General features: G+C 37.1%; 1 protein-coding gene across 2 annotated transcripts in view; it reads right to left on the reverse strand.

The window, feature by feature from the left end:
- Positions 1 to 22520, reverse strand: part of LOC141497142 (uncharacterized) — a 50904-nt gene that overhangs the window by 17874 nt on the left and 10510 nt on the right. For both annotated transcript variants that reach the window (XM_074199785.1, XM_074199786.1), the window contains exon 2: positions 19806 to 20097. In XM_074199785.1, coding sequence (XP_074055886.1) covers positions 19806 to 20060 — 255 coding nt within the window. In that variant the 5' untranslated portion in view covers positions 20061 to 20097. The remainder of the gene's footprint in view (positions 1 to 19805; positions 20098 to 22520) is intronic.

Genomic DNA, 22520 nt, shown 5'->3' on the forward strand with positions numbered 1-22520 from the left:
TTACCTAGCTGTGTGGCCTTGGGCAAGCCACTTAACCCCATTGCCTTGCCAAAAAACCTAAAAAATAAAAAAGAATCTGGATATGATGTTATAAGAAATTATCAAGGAAAACTGTCCCCAAGTCCTAGACAAAGATGATAAAGAAGGAAAAAAAGCATTTACCAATCACCACCTGAAAAAAGTTCATAGGAAGGAAATCTACAAAAATGTCAGAGTCAACTTTCAAAGTTCCCAGGTTAAAGAGAAGATATTTTAAGCAAAAAAAGAAAAAGAAAATATTAAATACAGTGGAAAAAAATCAGAATTTACAAGTCCTAGCAGATTCTATACTAATAGATCATAGTTCTTAGAATATTATTATTTCAAAGAGCATTGCATCCAAGAATAATTTCTCTAGTAAAGCTGAGTATAATCCTAAATGTGTAAAAAATGGATATTTGATAAACTGAAAGACTTTCAAATATTTTTAACAGAAAGACCAAAACTCAATGAAAAAATATAAGGAAATCATTAAAGATGATTTATAAAGCACTGATTAAGATCAACTGTTTACTTATTATAGAAGAAAATGTCATTAATATTAGCAATTATTAGTTATTCTTATTAGCAATGCATTGTTAAAAGTGTTTTCATTACTATGGTGATTTAATAAAAAGACTGTGACTGAGTTGTGTATGATGAGGTGATTCTAAAAAGATATAATTGGGTAGATAAAGTGTCAGAGGAGAAATTTTCTCATAAAAACAGGGCACGAAAGGAAGAACTAACATAACAGGTGTAGGAAAAAGAAATGCAATCTGTCCTCTCATCTGAGATGACCAGGAAACAAGATACACATCTGAAGACCTTTAGAAGACTTCTACATTTCAGGAGAGGTGAGAAAACAAAGGGATATGGTGGAGCAGGAACTTTTGGAAGGACATATATATTAAGATTATGATTAGTTGTGGACAAAATAAGAAATAAAGAGGTAAAGCTAGAAGATAAGATAACAGGATTAGAGTGAAAAGATAAGAAAGGAAATAGTGAGTAAAAATAAGATGGAGGGAAATTTACAAAAAAATAAGTGTAACTTTGAAGGGAAAAGGGATGAACTCACCCACAAAATGGAAACAGAAAGTGAATGAATTAAAAATCAGTATCCAGCTATATATTTTTGCAAGAAACACATTTAAAAATGAAATACAAGGGCGGCTAGGTGGCACAGTGGATAAAGCACTGGCCCTGGAGTCAGGAGTACCTGGGTTCAAATCCGGTCTCAGACACTTAATAATTACCTAGCTGTGTAGCCTTGGGCAAGCCACTTAACCCCATTTGCCTTGCAAAAACCTAAAAAAAAAAATGAGATACATAAAGCAGTGGTAGCAATTATGATCTCAGGTACAAAGTACCATATATAATGAAGCAAGATGAATACTGAACCTATATAAACTAAATAGTATAGCATCTAAATTTTACAAAGAACAGCTAAATGAAGAGGAGATAAATAGTAGTATTTTAATAGTGGGTGAGTTTAACTTTCCTCTCTCTGAATTAGAAAAATCCAAAAAAAAATTAAGTAAAAAGTTAAAGAAATAAAAGGAATTTTAGATAAACTGCATATATCAGGAAAGAAGTGAATGGACATAGAAAAAAATACCTTCTACCTCAAAGGTTTCTGGTACCTTTACAAATACTGACCACATATTAATGAAAAAGAAATTGATAGTTGCAAGCAGAAAAATTAAAAGTGTCCTTTTTATACTGGAAGGCAATAAAAATTCTATTTGGCAAGGGACAAAGGAAACATTAAAAAATGATGTTTCTCCTTTATTATTGAAGAAGATTCTGATATCAGAGAAGTGATTCCATGACATGCATGTGATTTGAATTTGAGTGAGGGGATTGCTTTATTACATCACCTGCCTCACTTTCTCCTCCAAAGTCATCTGGATTCAGTGGCCAGTGTGTGGCAGGTATTCCTGCTTTTATGCTCATGGGAATACTTCATGGTTGATCTTTTTATTGCTTGAGTGATGCTCTGACTTTAAAGTATCAGCTAGGATGCCAGAGAGATGAGATTTCATGGTTCATGGTGAGCCTGCCCTGAACATTACAGGACTTCACCACACATCTCTAAGTTACAAGTATATCTTTTTGTTTCAAGTACTTACATTACATTAGAACATGATGGGATAATCTTCCTCTAAAACAAAAGTCACCCCTTTAGGTTGTCTTATGGAATTAGAAAAGGCTTGGTCTTCAGTAAGAAAAATCTCGTAAAATTTTGTAGCAAAGTTTTGCCTCAGTATAATCTGGAGTATCAGGGAAAATGGCCTATTAATGGGACACTAATATATAATACCATCTTCCAACTGGATCTGTTCTACCACAACACAGGCAAGTTGACAGAACTCTATTATCTCCAGCTTTTATGACCCTTGCCCAGAAGCAAGATCTGCAGCAGAATTGCAAAGTATTCCTGACTAAATTTGTTCTGGAAATAAGGAGTAGGTAAACCTCACCATTCAATATTCTGGATTCCTCTATGTCAGCAAGGTCCCAATCCCAGCTGCTCTTCCTATACCAAAGTTGAGCAATCTGTATCAGGACACTCAGGAGCTTTTGAAAACTATCCACACTTCTGTTCATCCCAAACCAGGTGTGGGACTCTCTTTTTATCTCCACCTAAGACTGCTCCTTCCCAGGTTTCTGTAAGTCTGGACTCTACTAACCTTATTAGGAATTTCGTCCCCTCAATTAAATCTGACCTCTCTGGAATGAAACTGATCCCCAAGGGGTTACCTGTAAGGGGGAGTCATCAAGTTTCAAGTCCCTTTATCACTGTATGACCTTGCACAAGTCAAAGAAACACTTGACTAATATTTGGAAGAATCCATTAAGGTTATTGAAGAGTTAAGAAACTAGCCCTACAATTTGAGCTTTCTGAGGGAGATATAAACATTCTAATACCCACTTGCTGTATAGATGAGGAGAATATCATTGAGAGTGATACTTGCAGGAAAACATTATGCTACTATCATCAGTGCCTATGCTCCTACCATGGGAAACCCTGGTGATGTTAAAGAAAAAACTTATGAAGACCTAGAAAACCTTATCATCAATGTACCAAAAGAGGATAAGATTATAATTCTTTTTTTTGTTGTTTTTTAGTTTTAGTTTTTGCAAGGCAATGAGATTAAACGGCTTGCCCAAGGCCACATAGCTAGGTAATTATTAAGTGTCTGAGGCCAAATTTGAACTCAGGTACTCCTGACTCCAAGGCCAGTGCTCTATCCACTGCACCACCTAGCTGCCCCAAGATTATAATTCTGAGTGATTTGAACACTAGAGTAGGCTCAGACTACCAGACATGGCAGGGAGTCCTTAGGAAGAATGGAGATGGAAACAACAGCAATATTCACCTCCTACTGAAAACTTGTGAATCTCATGACCTCACCACAAACACAGTCTTACATTTACCTAAACATAAAATTTCCTGGATGCTCCCTTGCAGAAAACATTGGTATCTAATAGACTATGTGGTTATAAGAAGAAGAGACAAACAGAATGTGAGAGTGACAAAGGCAATGTGTGGTGCAGAGTGCTGCATTGATCACAGACTCATCCTTTCCAAGCTAAATATTCATATTCAACTAAAGCAGCCACCCCAAGGCAAAATGACTACCAGAAGAAATAATGTAAAGAAATTAGAGCATCTCTTTGAGAGGGAACAGTTTGTTGTTCACTTGGAGGCGGAGCCAACACATACTTGGCAACAGTGGAGCAGAAAAAGAGTGGGCAGCTTTCAGAGATTTGGTGTACAGGACTGCATTTGTTCATCTGGGTCAGAATACTTGCAAACATCAAGACAAGTTTGATGGAAATGATAGAGAAACATAGAAACTGCTAAATCAAAAAAGATAATTAAACAGGGTTTACCAGTAAGATAGTTCATCATTTCTAAGAAGGTAGCATTTAATTTCATCAAAAGTTAAGTACGAGCAAAATTTAGAGGGATGTAGGATTACTGGCTCAATAAGAAGGCAGATGAAATTCAGTTTTATGCAGATAGTAACAATCCAAAGTGCTTTTATAATGCTTGGTAGGGTATATATGGATCAAAGACATATGGTGCATCCCAACTACACAGTGCTGATGAAATCATATTAATTAATGACAGAGACATGATCCTAGATAGATTGAACACTTCCATAGTGTTCTTAACAGACCATAAGCAATCAATGCAGAAGCCACTGACTATTTACCTCAAGCTGAAGTCAATTTGTCCTTAACTGAAGTTCCAATTGAAGAAGAAATTTTTGAATGCCACATCACCAATGTGGCAAAGCACCTGGTGCTGATTCTATTCCAGCTGAGATTTACAAGGTGTGGGGTCCATTGCCCATCCAAAAGCAGACTGAAATTTTCCAGGTTATAATGGCATGCAGAGTTTATCCCACAAGAATTCAAGGATGCCTCCATCATCCTTTTCTATAAAGGTAAAGGGAATAGATTATCCTGTGACAATCAGGGGGGTGTTTCTTTTTCAGTCATTTCTGGTAAGATACTTGGCAGTGTCTTTCTCAATAGGCTGATCCTTCACCTGGAAGATATTGTGGCTTCAGAAAGGGAAGAGGAACAGTCAAAATGTTTGCTGCCTGACACCTCCAGGAAGAAGAATGCCAGGAGCTGAACAGAGACATGTACACAATGTCTGGAGATCTGACCAAGGCCTTTGGTACTGTCAGTCATGAAGGCTTATGGAGAATTATATCAAAATTTGGTTGCCTGGAGAAGTTCATTAGTATTTTATATCAATTTCATGATGGCGTGATTGACTGAGTTCTGGATAGTGGATGATGCTCTTGAGATTTCCCAGTCAACAGAGTGCTGCACAGACTCATACTTTCCTAGCTAAATGTTCATATTCTACTGAAGTGGCAGCCCCATGGTAAAATGACTACAAGAAGAAATTAATGTAAAGAGATTACAGTACCTCTCTGAGAGAGAACAGTGAAACTAGGTAAAGTCCTTGCTCCCATGCTTTTTAGCATGATGTTCTCAACCATATCATCAAACACCTTCACCTAAACAAGCACAGCATCAAGGTCAGCTACTGCACTGATGGTAAATACTTCAATTTGAAAAAGTTATAGACCAAACCAAATTTGAGGAAATATTCGTGCATGATCTCCTTTTTTGCAGATGACTGTGCACTCAATGTAGCCTCTGAAGCTGAGATGCAACAAAGTATGAATTTTCTGCTGCTTATGCTAATTTTGGCCTAACAACAACAAGAAAACACATATGCACCACCTTTGATTATAGCAAATGGAGAAGCTTTGAATACTGGGGATAAGTTCACTTACCTTGGCAGTATACTTTCCAGGGAGGTACACATTGACAATGAGGTTGATACATGCATTGCTTGAGCTAAGTCAGTATGTAGGAAGCTCCAAAACAAAGTGTGGGAGAGAAGACTGTGTATCAAATTGAAGGTCTACAGGGCTGTTGTGCTGACCTCATTGCTGTATGGCTGTGAAACCTGGACATTCTACCAGTGCCATGCCAGGAAACTGAATTGCTTCCAATTAAACTGTCTTAGGAAGATTCTGAAGATCACCTGGCAGGAGAAGATATCAAACACTGAAGTCCTTTCTGCAGCTAAACTGCCAAGTATCAAACATTACTATAGAAAGAGTACCTACAATCGGCTGGTCATATTATCAGAATGTCAATTATGTGCTTGCCAAAAAGACTATTTTTTGCTGAACTCACATAGGGCAAGCACTCACAAGGGGGGGTTAAAAGAAGTGATACCAGGATACCCTGAAGTTTTCTCTTAAGAATTTTAGAATTGATTATGCACCATGGGAGACACTGGCATAAAACCACCAAACATGGCTTGCCCTCATCAGAAAGGACACTGTGCTCTATGAGCGAGGTATAATCGATACAACTCAAAGCAAGTGAGAGATATATAAGTTAGAAGTAACTATCCCAGCCTGACTTGTGGTAGAACATTTTGAGCTCATATTGGTCTGATCAATCATAGTCTGACACACTATAATTTTGTCTCTAATACAGTGATGTCATTTTTTTCTTCTTCAATAATAAAAAATAAGAACCAACCAGCCAACAGATGAAGAGAAACGGATAATCTGGAATTAGGTCCAGAAGCCTGGGGATAATTTGACTCAATCATAAGTTAGTTACCCCCCTGGGGCAGGTGACCCACAGTTGAATTATGATAGAATTATCAGGATAAAGGGGATAGGGAGAGAAGGGACCATAGGATAACCTGCCTGTCAGAAGGCATATGATAGGATATTAAAAAGAAGGTGAATTATGAGAAGCTTAAAGAGATCACACAAGTTCTCAAGAAGAATCCTGCCCTTTTTCAGAATAGACTCATGGAAGCTTTGAAGAAATAAACCCACCTAGACCCTTCTTCTATTGAAGGAACTGCCATCTTTGGCATGAATTTTATTAGCCAGTCCATCCTAGACATCCAGCAGAAGCTTAAGGAATTAGATTTGGAACTCCAGACATGAGTAGCTCAGCTGTTAGAAATAACTTTTGGAGTTTTTAATAATAGAGCTCTAGCTGTGGCAGAAGAAAAATCCTCTAGAAGATTCGGCTCCTGGCAACTGCCAGGACAAACTGCCCAGATTCTAGCCACTCTGACTGATTCTTTGGGTAAGGTTCCCAACCAGGGGAATACATATTTCCAATGCAATGCTTGTAATTATTGATCACATGACATGAGTGCCCTTTCAGGAATCCTCTTGGAAAAGGGTGGATGAGGCCATGCCCATTCTTCAACAGGAGAGATCCCATGAGTTTTCTTCCAGTAATCTTCCCAGAAGGGAACCTCTGAGGCCATGCCTGATATGCAAATGGACAGAGAGCAGGTTTGCCCCCAGGGTAGACATGATGGTCCTTCTGGTGCCCTGCCTTCCAATTTCCTTAGGACAAGGATCAGTGAGTCCTCAGATTCAACCTGGTTCCCTTCATTTCAATCACTATGGCCAAATCCAGGGTAAATATAAATGTGAAAGGTAAGCAAATTAATTTTCTTATTGACCCTAAAGTCACATATTCTGTTCCATTTGGCTCAAATAAAACCCTTTAACTATAAGAACTCAGACAAGGCAAGCACCTTGGAGGTCTCTCTCCTTAAGAACTTTGGACTTAATTATAAAGGACAGGAGACACTGGCACAGGACTGCTCAGCATGGCATACCCTCATAACATTGGGTGCTGTGCACAAGCAAAGCAGAATTGAAGCAACTCAAAAGAAACATGAAATGTATAAATTTAGATGTCATTGTGGTCTTCAATATCGAAGGACAAGAACCAACCAACCATGAGGTTATGGACTTTGACAAGAGACATATTCTCTACCCTATCAGTTTGAGAACTTGTTTGAACATGCTCTTCTTATTCCTCCTTTTTGTCCTGTCCCTTCCTGAGGAGGGATCTAATGGTAAAACTGTATACTCAATTTTCTCTTCCTAAGCCTCCTATACCTCTATTTTCTCTACTTACTAGAACATCTCATATTTCCTTAGAAGAAGGGGACTTGCTTGAATCTAATGTATGGATTCAGGGAATTCCTGGGCATGTTACCTATGCTGCCCCAGTTTCTGTTTGCCTTAGGGATTTCTAATACCGTCCCTCACTGGCAACAACATTATCTCTAACCTGAGGGCTGCTGCCTCTGATTGACAAAGGTTTTAAGCATGGACTGCTAGTCCCATGTAAATCTGCATGTAATTCACCTATTCTCTCAGTTAAAAAGTTGAATGACACATTCAGCATTGTGCAAGATCTAAGGGTGGTTAATGAGGATATTGTCCCAATGGACCCCATCACTTCAAATTCCTTTACAATCCTTTCTCAAATTCTAGGGTATAGAAAATGGTTTTCCACCTTAAAGATGCTTTCTTTTGCATTCCCCTACATAAGGACTCTCAATTTATTTTTGCATTTGGATAGACAGCTCCAGAAAAATCAAATCTAAAATAGTTAACCTGGACAATGATGTTATTTCATGGTTTTAGAAGTCCTCATCTGTATGGCTAGGCCTTGGGAAAAGATATGAAGTATTTAAATCTAATTAACAGCAGCTTAATTCAGTATGTGGATGACATGTTGATCTGCAGCCCAACATGGGAGATTTGCCTGAAGGCTGTTACCTAGACCCTTAATTTCTTAGTCACTAGGTTATACAAGTCCAAATAGCCTGTCAATCTATGAAATATTTGGGTCATGAACTCACTCCCACCTCCTGTTCACTGATTTCAGAGAAAAAGAAAGCAACCCTGTTCATTCTTACCCCAGTCACTAAAAACACTGCATACCTTTTTGGGCATAGCTGGGTTTTGTTGAATCTGGATGCCTAATGTACCTCTCTTTTACTAGATTGAGGTCCTGATCGGTAAAAGCTTTTGATACTTTAAAGGTTAAAAAGACCACCTGCACCGAGGGACCCAAAATGTAGTTATGAAAGAACTTTTGGATTCTTTATTGATTTCTTCTGACAAGATCCCCTGAGAAGTTATAATGGTTCCCTGCAGTCTAATGCCTCTTTAGTACCCTCTGAGAATCTCCTTGTTGATTTCTTACAGCTTACTTAGATATCTTGCCCTGCAATCTCTCTGACCCCTGGAAAGCTGAGGTCTAGTCAGACTTATGGAATCATTTGTGCCTCTGTGGAATGTCCTTTCCTATTCTTCATGAAGAGGGGGACATCAAGAGAAATGCTACAAACTGGAAGCCCCTGGATCCATTATTTTTACCAGAGTGCTTGTCTCCCTTTAAACCTTCAGATATTTGTGCCTTTGACTATGTGATTGACCCTCTTTCATTTTACAATGTTACCTCAAATTTCTGCTTGAGAAGACAGAAATGAGGTTGCTGGGAAAGTGCCCTCTGGTATCTGAAGAAGGGAGTAGAATACCTTCTGCCTTGGTTTGAGCATATGAACCAGGAACTCTTCTTTCTAATCTTATTGCAATCATTAACCACATAGCTAACAAAACTGTACATGCTTTCTCTAACCCACAAGAATCCCTGAAATCTTTAAACAATATGGTCCTGGAGAATAGGATAATCCTAGATTATCTCTTGGTCTCCAACAGAGGTGTTTGAGTACTTACCAACACCTCCTCACCCAATAGAGTTAACATTGAATTGAGTATATCATCAAAAAAGCTGCCTGGGTGAAAGAGTTTTCCCAAAATCTTCCTCTGGGTGTTGTTCCTGTCTTTTTCTCCTCAGAGACTCTTATACTTTTTCCCACTCCTAACTATTCTTCTCTTGCTTATTTTTGAATCTTGATTGCTTAATCTTGTAAGATTGGTTTCCTCCAGGTTGGAAGCACTGCACCCCTAACTAGTGATGCCAGCTGGATATCAATCTCTACCCAATCCTGGAAGCCAACATCCCTTGTATTCTGCCTCAGTCAGCCTGAATGCACTTCAAATAAGACATGCTAGGCAAAGACAGCTCTATGTTTTTCAGCAGGAAACAACTTTAGAACATAAGTGAGTTACTGTTCCCTAAATGAATTTGAGATCCTAACCCTTGAGGGGGGAAATGATGACATCATTAAATTTCACTGATGTACCTTGTTCTCTCATTTAATAAATAGTCAAATGATATAAACAGTTTTCAGAAAAAAAGCAATCAATTCTATCTTTAGTCATGAAAAAGTGCTCTAAATCACTACTGATAAAAGAAATGCAAATTAAAAATAAAAACTCAGAACTACCATCCCACTCCTATCAGACTGGCTAATATGACAGGAAAAGGAACATGACAAAAGTTGGAGGAGCTATGAGACAATTAAAACAGAAAACAATTTGGAAGTATGCCTGAAGGGCTATAAAACTATCCATACCCTTTGATCAAGCAATATCATTACTAGTCTGTATCTTTAAGAGATTTTTTTTCCACAAGGCAAATGGGGTTAAGTGGCTTGCCCAAGGCCACACAGCTAGGTAATTATTAAGTGTCTGAGACCGGATTTGAACCCTGATACTCCTGACTCCAGGGCCGGTGCTTTATCCACTGCGATACTTAGCTGCCCCAAGAGATTTTTTTTTAAAAAAAAAGGAAAAGTATTTATGGGTACAAAGTTATTTATAACAACCTTTTTAGTGATGGCAAAGAATTGGAATTTGACAGGATGTCCATTAACTAGGAATGAATAAAGAAGCTGTGGTTATGATTGTGATGAAATACTATTGGGCTATAATAAATGGTGAAGAGATAGATTTCAGAAAAGCTTGAAAATATATACATATATACATTAACTGCTGCAAAGTGAAGTGAGGAGATCCAGGATAACATTGTGCCTGATAAAAGGAATAGTATATGAAGATCAGCTGTGAACAAGTTAGCTATTCTCATCAATACAATGATCTAAGACAATTCTGAGGGAATTAAAATGAAAGGTGTTCTCAATCTCCAGAGTGGAATACTATTTTTCTTGGTGGGAGGGGAGTTGTCTGGGTTTTCTTTCACATCATGAACTTTGTGAAAATGTGTTTTGCACTACATAAGTATAATCTAGGTCAAATTGCTTGACTTTTCAATGAGGCAGGGAGGGGAGGAAGGAAAGGAAAGAATTTGGAACTCAAAATTTGAAAAAAATGTTAAAATTGTTACATATAATTGATTATATAGAGAGATGTATTTAAAAAATAAATGTAAAATGCAAAAATAAGTCATTTTTACATGTTATTTGAAAAAGTAAAATTATATTAAAGTATTTTTAAAAGACATAGAACAAATTAATGAACTGGGATTAATAGATATCTGATCAATAAAAAAGACCATATATGTGTAGGTATGTATTTTTTGATCAGTCATGTTCAACTCTGTGAGCACATTTGGGGTTTACTTGGCAAAGATTGAAGTGGATTGTCTTTTCCTCCTCCACCTAATTTTACAGATGAGGAAATTGAGGCAAACAGGGTTAATTGATTTGCCCTGGATCACAAAGCTAAGTGTCTATGGTCACCAGTTAAAAGATGTTAAAAGGACTCAAAGGAACAGAGTAGAGAAGAACTGATCCATAAGGAAGTCAACATGGGGAAGGAGGGTAGTATACCTCATATAGAGGTAATGACCTTAGAAAGAAAGGAGCTGAGAAGAATTTTAGATTATGGTAATGATGAAAAACAAATTTTAGAGTTTCAAAGCAGAGTGATATAGAATCACAATAAACTGACATCAGAATTTCTCAGTTTATGAATATAGAAATAGATTAGTTTTGAGTGATGGAAAAGTGAATGACATGACCCTCTCTATGTGTGTAGCTGAAATGAGATGAAGTAATAGGAGAGTGGAAATGTTTGAGAGTGTATCAAAAATTTGTTGCAGTCACCTATTATGAAAGCAGGAGTTGGGTAGAAAAGAGAGACTCTGAGTCAGGAATTGAACTCATTGAGGGAAAGGAGTATGTCCTGGGCTTCAGGAAATAACACATATTAGAATCTTGATTGGGAGTAAATATAAATTGATAGACATTCAAAGGAATTTTCAAATTCTTGAAAGGAACAGTTTGTTGAGTAATGGAAGGAGAGGGAGAATCTGGAAGTAAGAATATATATCAAAGGAAATAAAACCTTAAAAAAACAAGAATTGACCAAATGAGAGCTAATGACTTCATGAGACATCAAGAAACAATAAAATAGATGGGACTTCTAGGGTGGAGTCAAGATGGCAGTGCGAAGCTAGCATACTTAAGGAACCTTTCCCTATACAATGCTAAATAAAGTCCCTACATAGACATTAAATCTACAGATCCCCCCCCCAAAAGAAAGATCAAAACAAGTTTTCAACTATAGATGTTGTGGAGGATCTTCAGTGAAGGTCTATCTCTTTAGGAGAAAAAAGGGAAGTAAAGCCCAGCTAAGCAAGAGAGTGGGAAAGCCAGCAGGAGGCTTTTAGACACAGTACCATCCAAGTCCCAGTGGCTAGACAGCAGCACAGGTCCTAGCAGCTAGAAGGTCTCAACCTCAGACAAAGTCTGAACCCTAGGAACACTGAAGCAAAAAACAAGACTGAGTTGGGAGCAAACCTCTGCATAGGAAATGCCAGAGCTGCATGTGAAGCATCTTGGCCAATGATGAGCCAGGGAGAGACCCCAGTCCCAGCACAAAAAGCTTGGGACTATACTCCCTATACCACAGGAGCAGAGCTAAAACACTTAAAATGAGCAAAAAAAATTAAAAGAGCGCCAACTAGAGGAAGCTACTTTGCAAATGGAGATGATAAAAATGCCACCTCAGAAAAAGAAAGCAGTGACAAACTACCTACATGGGAAGTCTCAAAGGAGTCTTATGTACTTTACTCAAATCCCAAACCTCTTAGCATAGCATTAAAAAGAATTTTAAAAACCAAAGAAGAGAGAAGAAAAATGGAAAAAAAAAGAAATGAGGGGTGGCTAGGTGGCATAGTGGATAGAGCACTGGCCCTGGAGTCAGGAGTACCTGAGTTCAGATCTTAATAATTACCTAGCTGTGTGGCCTTGGGCAAGCCACTTAACCCCATTTGCCTTGCAAAAAACCTAAAAAAAAAAAAAAAGAAATGAGAGCTATCCAGGAAAATTATTGAAAAACTGACCAAAGAAATCAGGTCCTTTAAAAGTAAAAATAACCAACTGTAAAAGGAATGTAATTCTACAAAAAATACCAAATGGAAAAGGAATGCAACTCATCTAAAATTCAAATTTTCAAATTGACCATTTGGAAAGGGAATACTACTCAGCAAAAAGTAAAATTAACCAACTAGAAAAGGAAACAAAAGTTAACTGAAAAAAATAAAAACCTAAGAATTAGAATTGGTCAAAGTCTGAAACTTAGGACATTGTCTCTCCCACACCAAGATGAGTAAAGCTCAACTTTAACATATAGTTTAAAATAAAAAAGACTAAAAGCGAGAAAACAATAAAAATACTCAAACATAAAAAAGTGATTTTGATGGCAAGAAAGCTGAAAACTATAAATTCCAAATTAAGATAACAATGTAAAAAGACTATAAGTAAAACCTCAGAAAATGGTAATTGGACACAAGTCCAAAAAGAATTTCGGGAGGAGTTAAAGAAACTAATCAATCTATGAGACATCATGATTCCATCAAACAAAGTCAAATGACTGAAAAAAATGAGCAAAATGTAAAGTATCTTTTAGGAAAAACAAACTACCTGGAAAATAGATCTGGGAGAGATAATTTATGAATTATTGGTATACCAGAAAGCCTAGATCAAAAAGAAAAGCCTGGACAATATCTTTTGAGAAATTATCAGAGAAAACTGTCCAAATATACTAGATCAAGAAGACAAAATAGCCCTTGAAAATATACACAGAACCCCTCCAGAAAGAGACCCCAGGATTAAAAACTCCAAGGACTATCATAGACAAATTCTCAAATAAAAGAGAAAATAGTGCAAGCAGTCAAAAAAAAAAAAAGCAATTTAAATACAAAGAAATGCAATCAGAATTACACAGGACTTATCAGCTTCAATTTTAAAGGTCAGAGAGCCTGGAATATGACACATCAAAAGGCAAAGGACCTTGGATTACAACAAAGAATTTGTTACCCTGCAAAATTAACCATCTGTCAGGGGAAAAGAGATGTGCAATGAAATAGACTATTTCTAAAATTTCACGATAAAAAGACCAGAACTGAACAGAGAATTCGATCTTTGAATACAAGACCCAAGAGATGCATAAAAAGGTAAACCCAAAGGGGAAAAAAACAAATGTTAGTCAAGAACATTAAATTGTACACAACCCTAAAAGGGAAGATAACACTTGTAACTCTTGAGAATTCTATTTCTCTTCAGATAGTTAAAGAGTTGAAAACAGTTGAAGAGATTGTTCTTAGAGGATACAAGCATGATTGGTCTTGTCCTTCATTATTGAAGAAGGCAAAAATGACATCACTATATTAGAGACAAATTACAGTGCATCTGTTTGTGACTGATCAGTCCTATATGAGCTCAGAATATTCTATCACAGATTGGGCACAAATGGTCCAAGTGAACACCTGGGGTGTTTACTCTGAACTTATATATCTCATGTTTCCTTTGAGCCACTTTAATTCTGCTTTGCTCATAGAGCTTAACACAGTCTCTGCAGAATGAGAGCACCCTATGCTGGATGGTCCTGTACCAGTGTCTCCCATGTCTTACAATCAAAGTTAAAGTTCTTAAAGAGAGACTTTCAAGGTGTCCTTGGACTTAGGAGTACTTAGAGGCTCTATACATAATTACATCAGAAATAACTTTACTAGATACTTAAGAGGTTTGTAGTATAATAGGGGCAGAGGGTGGGATGGTGCTTAGAAGGGTTGGATATAAAGAGATTAGGAAATAATATGGGAAGTTAGATGGTGCAGTGGAGAGAGCTGTCTTGAAGTCAGGACGACAGGAGTTCAAATCCAGCCTCAGACACTTACCTTGGGCAAGTCATTTAACCATGATTGCTTCACATCCAGGGCTATCTCCAGTTATCCTGTCTCAAATCTGGCCACTAGACTCAGATGGCCCTGGAGAAGAAAGTGAGGCTAGTGACTTAGCACAACACCTCATCACTAAAATCCAATGCATGTGTTTGTCATAGCATCACCTCCCTGAAGTCCTGGTCTTTTTTTGAGAATGAAGGACATGGAGAAGCTAGATGGCACAATGTATAGAACACTGGCCCTGAAGTCAGGACCTGAGTTCACATTTGGCCTCATACACTTAATAATTACCTAGTTTTGTGACCTTGGGCAAGTCACTTAACCCCATTGCATTGCCAAAAAAAAAGAGAGAAGGAAGGACAAATATTATTATTCTTTATTATTATTAGGAAGGGATTTTATATTAATCCATACTTCAGTTAAGCAACGTTTTAGTACCATGAATGAGATGCTAAAGGGGTAGTGAGAGAGAATGTATCCCATGCTTTGGTTGGGGAGGTGGGGTAGGGCTATGGTTGAAGAACTGTAGAGATGAAAACATCATGAGGAGATATGTTTTGCTTGAAGCTTTGGCTACAATTGGAGGAAGTATGCTTGGGGGCTACAAATGATTCATGAAATGATTTGGCTTTGCCTGATGCTTTGGCTCATGTGTCCAGTGTTTGAAAGGGGGGTGAGTAAAAAAAAAAGGGGGTAAGTACAAAGTGACTATAATCTGATGTGATTCATGACTCTTGAGAAGTATATTTCTAATGAGAGAGAAGAGAGGTTACTTAGTGACTATAAGGCAATGTTGCTTATCAATCAATCAAGCAGTCAATCAAATGAATCTTTGATTGACAGTACTTCTATCAGACCAGATAAAAGGAGTATATTTTGACAAAGGGGATGTAAGTACAAGACAGGGTTAAAAAAAAAAGGACTATAATAGGAAGATAGGCATTAGTGGATAAATAATACTGGGTGAAGAGGCACAAAGACATAGTAGAGGGAAAGAAGGCAAGGTTGAACAATGAGTAAATCCTACTCAATAACAGAATATCATATATTTCCAATTGGATTTAAAAATCTATTCTACCCTACAGGGAAGTAGGGAGAGTAAATGGAAAAGAAAGAGAAGGGACTGATAAAAGGAAAGGCAAAGGTATAAGTGAAAAATAAACTTCAAGTTAAAATTTAAAAGAAAAGTTAAAGTGAAAGGGAGCAAAACACTGGTGAGGAGGAAAAAGAGGAAAGGCAAGAGAAAAGTACAGTAGGGGAAAGATAATATGAAGGGAAATATTTAGTAATATTAAGTGTAAATGTGAATGGGATGAACTCTCCTATAAAACAGAAGCTGATAGCAGATATACATTTGAAGCAGAGATAGATACACACAGGTTAAAGGTAAGGATTACTATTGTTCTTTAAGAAACCATGAATAGGGGAGGCTAGGTGGCGCAGTGGATAAAGCACCTGCCCTGGAGTAGGCCCTGGAGTCAGGAGTACCTGGGTTCAAATCCGGTCTCAGACACTTAATAATTAACTAGCTATGTGGCCTGGGGCAAGCCACTTAACCCCATTTGCCTTATAAAAAAAACTAAAAATAAAAAAGCCATGAATGGTCAGACTCTAGAGAAGCATGGAAAGAATTATGGGAACTGATGCTGAGTAAAGGGAGTAGAACTGGGGCAGCTAGGTAGCGCAGTAAATTGAGCACTGGTTATGGAGTCGGGAGGACCTGAATTCAAATCTAGTCTTAGACACTTAATAATTACTTATCTGTGTGATCTTGGGCAAATCACTTAACCCCACTGCCTTGCAAAAGCCAAAGAAAAAAGAAAAAAGGGAGCAGAACCAAGAGAACATTGTACACATTAACAATGACACTGTGAGTTGATAAACTTCCATGGATGCAACTTCTTTCAGCTGTTCAGAGAGCTAAGACAAACCTGGGAGACCTGTGACGGACAATGCTATCCACATCTAGCTTAAGATAAAAAACAAACAAAATCCTACAGCATCTGAATGAACACTATTTTCACATTTTTTCTTACTATCTCATGCTTTTTTTTTCTTTTCCTGTAGTCCTAATTTCTCATACAGAAAATGACTAATATGAAAACATGCTAAACACAAATATACATGTACAATGTTCATTAGATTGCAGCTAAGGGAAGGAGGGTAGAGTAAGGGAGGGTGGAAGGATATTTTGTAATTTATAAATATGCATGTGGATGAATGTTGAAAAATTTAACATGTAATTGGAAAAATAAAATATCAATTAGGAAAAAAGAACAATAAAATAAAGTAAAAAATAATGAAACTGACCTCAAGGAGAGATAATTTAAAAGTTATTAGACTACCTGAAAGTCACACCAAAGAAAGAAGTCACAGCATATTTAACAAAATTATCAAGGAAAACTGACCTGATATCTTGGATCCAAAGGGTAAAATAGAAATTGAAAGAATCTACAAATCACCTCCTGAAAGTTCAAGATTCCATTGAAAAACCCCCAGGAAAATTATTATCAAATACCAGATCTCTCAGGTCAAAGAGAACATATGTCAAACAACCAAAAAAAAAAAAAATCAGATTATTACAGAACCAAAGTCAGAATCAAATCACCTAAGATTTAACCACTTCCACATTAAATGAATGTGATAGGGAAAAAAACCAGCTAGTACTATAGCCTATAATAACCTACCCAGCAAAATTGAGTATAAGCCCCTCAAGGGAAAGTTGACATTTAATGAAATACAGGATTTTTCAAACATTCCTGACAAAAAAAAAATCAGAGCTAAATAGAGAATCTGACATTCAAACACTCAAGAGAAGAATATAAAAGCAAATATGAAAGGCTAATTGACCAAGTTAATCAACCAAGAATGATTCACAACCAAGTTAAACTGTTTAGATCCTTACATGAGAAGATGATACATGAAACTCATAAGAATTTTATCACTGTTTGGGACAGCTAATCATAGTTTACATAAACACAAATTGAGTCAATTATGTTGGAATTATCTCTAAAAAAAATCAAAGGAATGAGAAAATCACTGGGAGAGGGTGAAAGGGAGAAACAAAACAAAAATTATTTAACATAAAAAATGGATAAAATGAAGAACCTTTTCAATGAAGTGGGAAATGGGGGCAGAAATGGCAGCCACAGAGTAACAGCAATGCCATAATGATGATCAACTGTGAAAGATTTGACTACTCTGATCAATACTTTGATCAAGATAATTTCTAAGGACATATGAAAAAGTACAATCTACCCATATCAAGAGAAATCTGAGTGAAAACTGAAGAAAAATTGCCTCATTTTCATTTTCTCGCTTTTTTTTAAAAACATGGATACTACAGAAAAATGTTTCAATATCTTCTCATGCATATTTGATATCATATTGCTTGCCTTCTTGGTGGGTAAGAAAAGGTAAAAAAGAGGAAAAGTGTTTGGAACTCAAAATTAAAAAGGAAAAATGTAAAAACAATAAATCAAAATGTTAAAAAAAAAAAAAGCAGGAAAATAAATGCATTGAAATAGCATTGCTCAATAGCAAATAAAAAAAAAGTTGGATTCAGAGAAACCTAGGAAGACTTGAAGGAACTGATAGCAAGTTAAGTAAACACAGCCAGGAGAAAAATTTAACAAAACCAACACTGAAAATAAAAATAAGGGGCGGCTAGGTGGTACAATGGATAGAGCACAGACCCTGGGGTCAGGAGTACTTGAGTTCAAATCCAGCCTCAGACACTTAATAATTATCTAGCTGTGTGGCCTTGGGCAAGCCATTGCCTTGCAAAAACCTTTTAAAAAAAAACTAAAGCAAAATAACTTTGAAAGCCATAAGGCCTATAAGAGTTGGTGGTAGCTAATTACAGTTGCAGAAGATAATAATAAATTTTAGGAAAGTAAGAAATTTTGGACTGAGTCATGGACAAGGGACATGGCTGCAAATACTTTAGTATCTCTCCATTGGGATATTTGTGTAGTTCTGAAAGCTCCCTACATTATCCTTTATTAAGTTTGTTTTAAAAATTTCAAATTTAACATCAACAGTTCATCAGTCTTTAATATCTATCAAGCAATCAGTGTAGAAATTTTAAAAAGCTGTCTATATCTAAGTAGTTTTTTCTTAGGAAAATATATGAGACTATCTCTAGTAAAGCTTTATTTTTCCTTGGAGAGGTAAGGGAGAATTATGTTCTTCTATTCGCTGTGATCTAGAGAACATGCTACAGAGATTGATCTTTGAAATTAAAGTCAAAGTTGATTTTAAGAAAAATAATCATCTCTATAACCTCATGCATTTTTATTATCATGTTGCCATTTAATAGTAAGAGGAAGAGTGGAAATATGTATTAGCCAGCTACCTTTTGTAGTGAGTGAGATATCTCATTCCTTTCCTCTCCAGAAATTAAAAGGTATTCTGATCACTGCTCCTCAAAATCTGTACTTTCCACACTAATGCTCAATATGCTTTATATATATAAATATATAGTTTGAGGATGAAATACAGATAGTGTCATATAGTACATACTGCACCACAATTAAGTAGTCCTGAAAACATATGCGTTTTAGTCTCAGCTCTTTAATGATACTGTGATAACACGATATATATCATGATTAATGATTTGACTAAGTTGTTTCATCCCTGATTCTCAAGGACTTTCTCTGGATAATGGGTAAGTAGGTCTGCACAATCTCTACTATCTCTTCATATGACAGAAGTTAGAGACATTGATTTAATATCAGCTATATAATAAAGGGGGTGACTCATTGGATGGAGCACTGGATCTGGCTTCAGGAAGACCCGAGTTCAAATGTTAACTCAGACAGTTACAAGCCATGTCACCCTGGGCAAGTCGCATCATCCTGTTTGCTTCAGTTTCCTCATTTGCAAAATAAGCTGAAGAAGAAAATGGCCAGGAATTCCAGTATCTTTACCAAGAAAATCCCAAATGAGGTCACAAAGAATTGCACATGACTGAAACTATTGAACAAGTATAAAATACGATAATGGAGGGGGGGATGTGGGTGGCAGTGTGGTACTCAAGGGCAGATCCATTATCTCCCATATATAGGTTTTCAAAATTGTATCAATGATATCATTAGTGCAATAATTTCTAGATAAGACAAAACTTCTACCAATGCAGCCTAGCACATTCTCTCTAATTTATAGTGTCTGAGAATTGTTTAGGGCACTGAATGATTAGGGTACTTCACTGAGTTCAAAGAGTCACTATGTCACAGAGGTAACTTTTCAAAAATTCAAGACCCATATTCTATGCATTGCACCATACTACCTCTCAGGAATATGATGATGCTTCAGAGGTTGTCAGGGTCAATATTACCCACCTGTGGATATTTGTAAAACTTGAGGAGAGTCCCCATCCGGACAGGCAGAGCTGATGTAGCTCCTCGGATGACAGCTGCAGATTTGTCCTGCTCCCTGTAGCTGAAGTTAGGGATGAGATGACCCTGCCCAGATAGCCACCACAGGGAGCAATCCAAGGTCTTCTCTTCACTGTGGTAGGTGTTATAGAGATGGAATCCCAAGGTAAGGTTTGGCAACAGGTTAGGGTCCTTGTTGATTCCCTCTCCTGCAAACATTATGGCCAGGGTTTGTTGGTAATTTTTATATATCCACCTAAATGAGAGAAAGAAACCAATAATAAAGCTTGTTAAAAGAATTCATTTAAGGAAGGAATATGTTCCAGTCATGTGAGGGTTAAACCACAGGACTTTTAATGCATTTGGAGTGTATTAGTAGCAGCCTCTCTTCTTTCTTTTTTAATAAATATTTGTTTTTCAATTATATAAAATGCTAGTTTCTACCTATCATTTTGTAAGGTTTTAAATTTTATAATTTCCCCCCTTACCACCCCCCCCATAGAAGGCACTCTGATAATATTTACATTGTTCCCATGCTATACTCTGACCAAAATTGAATGTGTTGAGAGAAAAATCATATCCTTGAGGAAAAAATAAAATATTAGAGATAGAAAAATTATGTAGTACATAAGACAACTTTAAAAAAAAAATGAAGGTAATATAGTCTTTGTTTAAACTCTACAATTCTTTCTCTGGACTCAGATGATATTCTCCATCGCAGATACCCTAAAATTATTCCTGATTATTGCACTGATGGAATGAACAAATCCACTAAGGTTGATCATCACCCCTATGTTGCTGTTAGGATATACAATGTTCTGGTTCTGCTCATCTCACTCAGCATAAGTCCATGTAAATCCGTCCAGGCTTCTCTAAATTCCCATCCCTCCTGGTTTCTAATAGAACAATAGTGTTCCATAACGTACATATACCACAATTTGTTCAGCCATTCCCCGACTAATGGACATCCCCTCGATTTCCAATTCTTTGCCACCACAAGCAGGGCTGCTATGAGTATTTTTGTACAAGTGATGTTTTTACCCTTTTTCATGATCTCTTCAAGGTATAGACTCAGTAGTGATATTGCTGAATCAATTTTTATTGCCCCTTGGGCATAATTCCAAATTGTTCTCCAGAAAGGTTGAATGAGTTCACAGCTCCACCAACAATGCTTTAGTGTCCCAAATTTCCCACATCACTTCTAACATTGATCATTGTCCTTTCTGGTCATATTCAGTCTCCCTTATTTCTTTATTGCTTCCTTCTTGTGAACACAATGTAATGACAATTTGCTTTAAACTCCTGGTATGGTTCAGTCTGCCAGAATCACTCACTTATTCACATTCATTCATTTAAACAAATATATGCTGAATGCCTATGATTTCAGAATCATAGAATTTAAGCCAAGAGATCACCTAATTCAACTCATTCTCAAAAGGATTTCCCACTAAAACATTACCTGTAAAGAATACAATAGCCTCCTCTAAATGATAAATGAAGAGGTCCTGGAAAGTTAAAAAAAATAAACAAAATCCTGAGTCATCTGAAAGGGGAGCATGACCAGAAGTGAGTGACATGTTCTTTTCTGTAGTGTGTGTTTGAAAACAAACATACTCACAATCTCCAACTTCCCTCACCAAGCTTTAGCCAGTACCAGTCATGAATCTTCATCCACAACTGAGGTATGAACTCCCATAGTCCCTGTTCCCAATGATGGATCAGGTTTGTCCTTGATGGTAACCCTATACAACTCTACTCTTCTTCATACTATTCAAACACCTAACACCATATAGGACACCAAAAGAATGACATATATTCATCCCTGCCCACCCTGCATCTTTGTGAATGTCTCCCTGATTCCACAAAAGCTTCCTTCCTATAGTCTATTTCTATTTCCTTTTGGTTCTGTCCAATGCTGCTGTGCCTTCTAGAAATTCCAGTCTTTGTAGATTTATCTTCTTAGAAATATGAGTGACTAGCAATTCAGTATCTGCTCCCCTTTCCCAAATTTTCTGACAGGGAAAATAGAGAACAAAGAATGAATTGGGAACATGGTATCTCTAAGTCAATGGCACCTTCTCTTTCCTTATCTTCAGGGCTGTGGCTAGGGATCTAATATGAAGGGGGAGAGAAGGAAGATGGTCGGCTTTCCTTCTTGGTACTCTGAATGTTTCTGATTCTGTTAGGACAGCACCTAAAAAGAGCATATACCCATATGTGACCTAACATCCTTTATCCCCAGAAAGCCTACAATACAGTCAAGGGAAGCATGATAGGCCCACAAAGTAGCCATACCAGGCAGTGTCTCACAGTTTGGCCTGTGACTGGTACAGAGAGAGTTTGGCACCTTCCCAAGAAAGAGTGAGACTTCTTGAAATATATCGTGGCTCTGGAGGGATGGAGATTTTCATGGGTGGAGATGAGATTTTCAAGGAGAGAGAAAAAAGTGGACAAGGGCACAGAAACATTGTTAAGAGCTAAGAAGGACTCCAAGTTTGAACCCAAAGAATATGCTAGTAGTTGTTGCTAAATGTCTTTAGGTCCAGATCAAGAGTGATCACTCAAACCTCTCATCCTCACTTTTCATCTTTTCCCTTCCATGTTAGGGACTGAGAAAAATAAAAAAAAAAATAGTAAATTAGTCATGAATTTTATCCAACAGCCCAAAACTAACGATCA

This window comes from Macrotis lagotis, chromosome X, assembly GCF_037893015.1.
Source record: "Macrotis lagotis isolate mMagLag1 chromosome X, bilby.v1.9.chrom.fasta, whole genome shotgun sequence".
In the NCBI taxonomy this organism is placed as follows: Eukaryota; Metazoa; Chordata; class Mammalia; order Peramelemorphia; family Peramelidae; genus Macrotis; species Macrotis lagotis.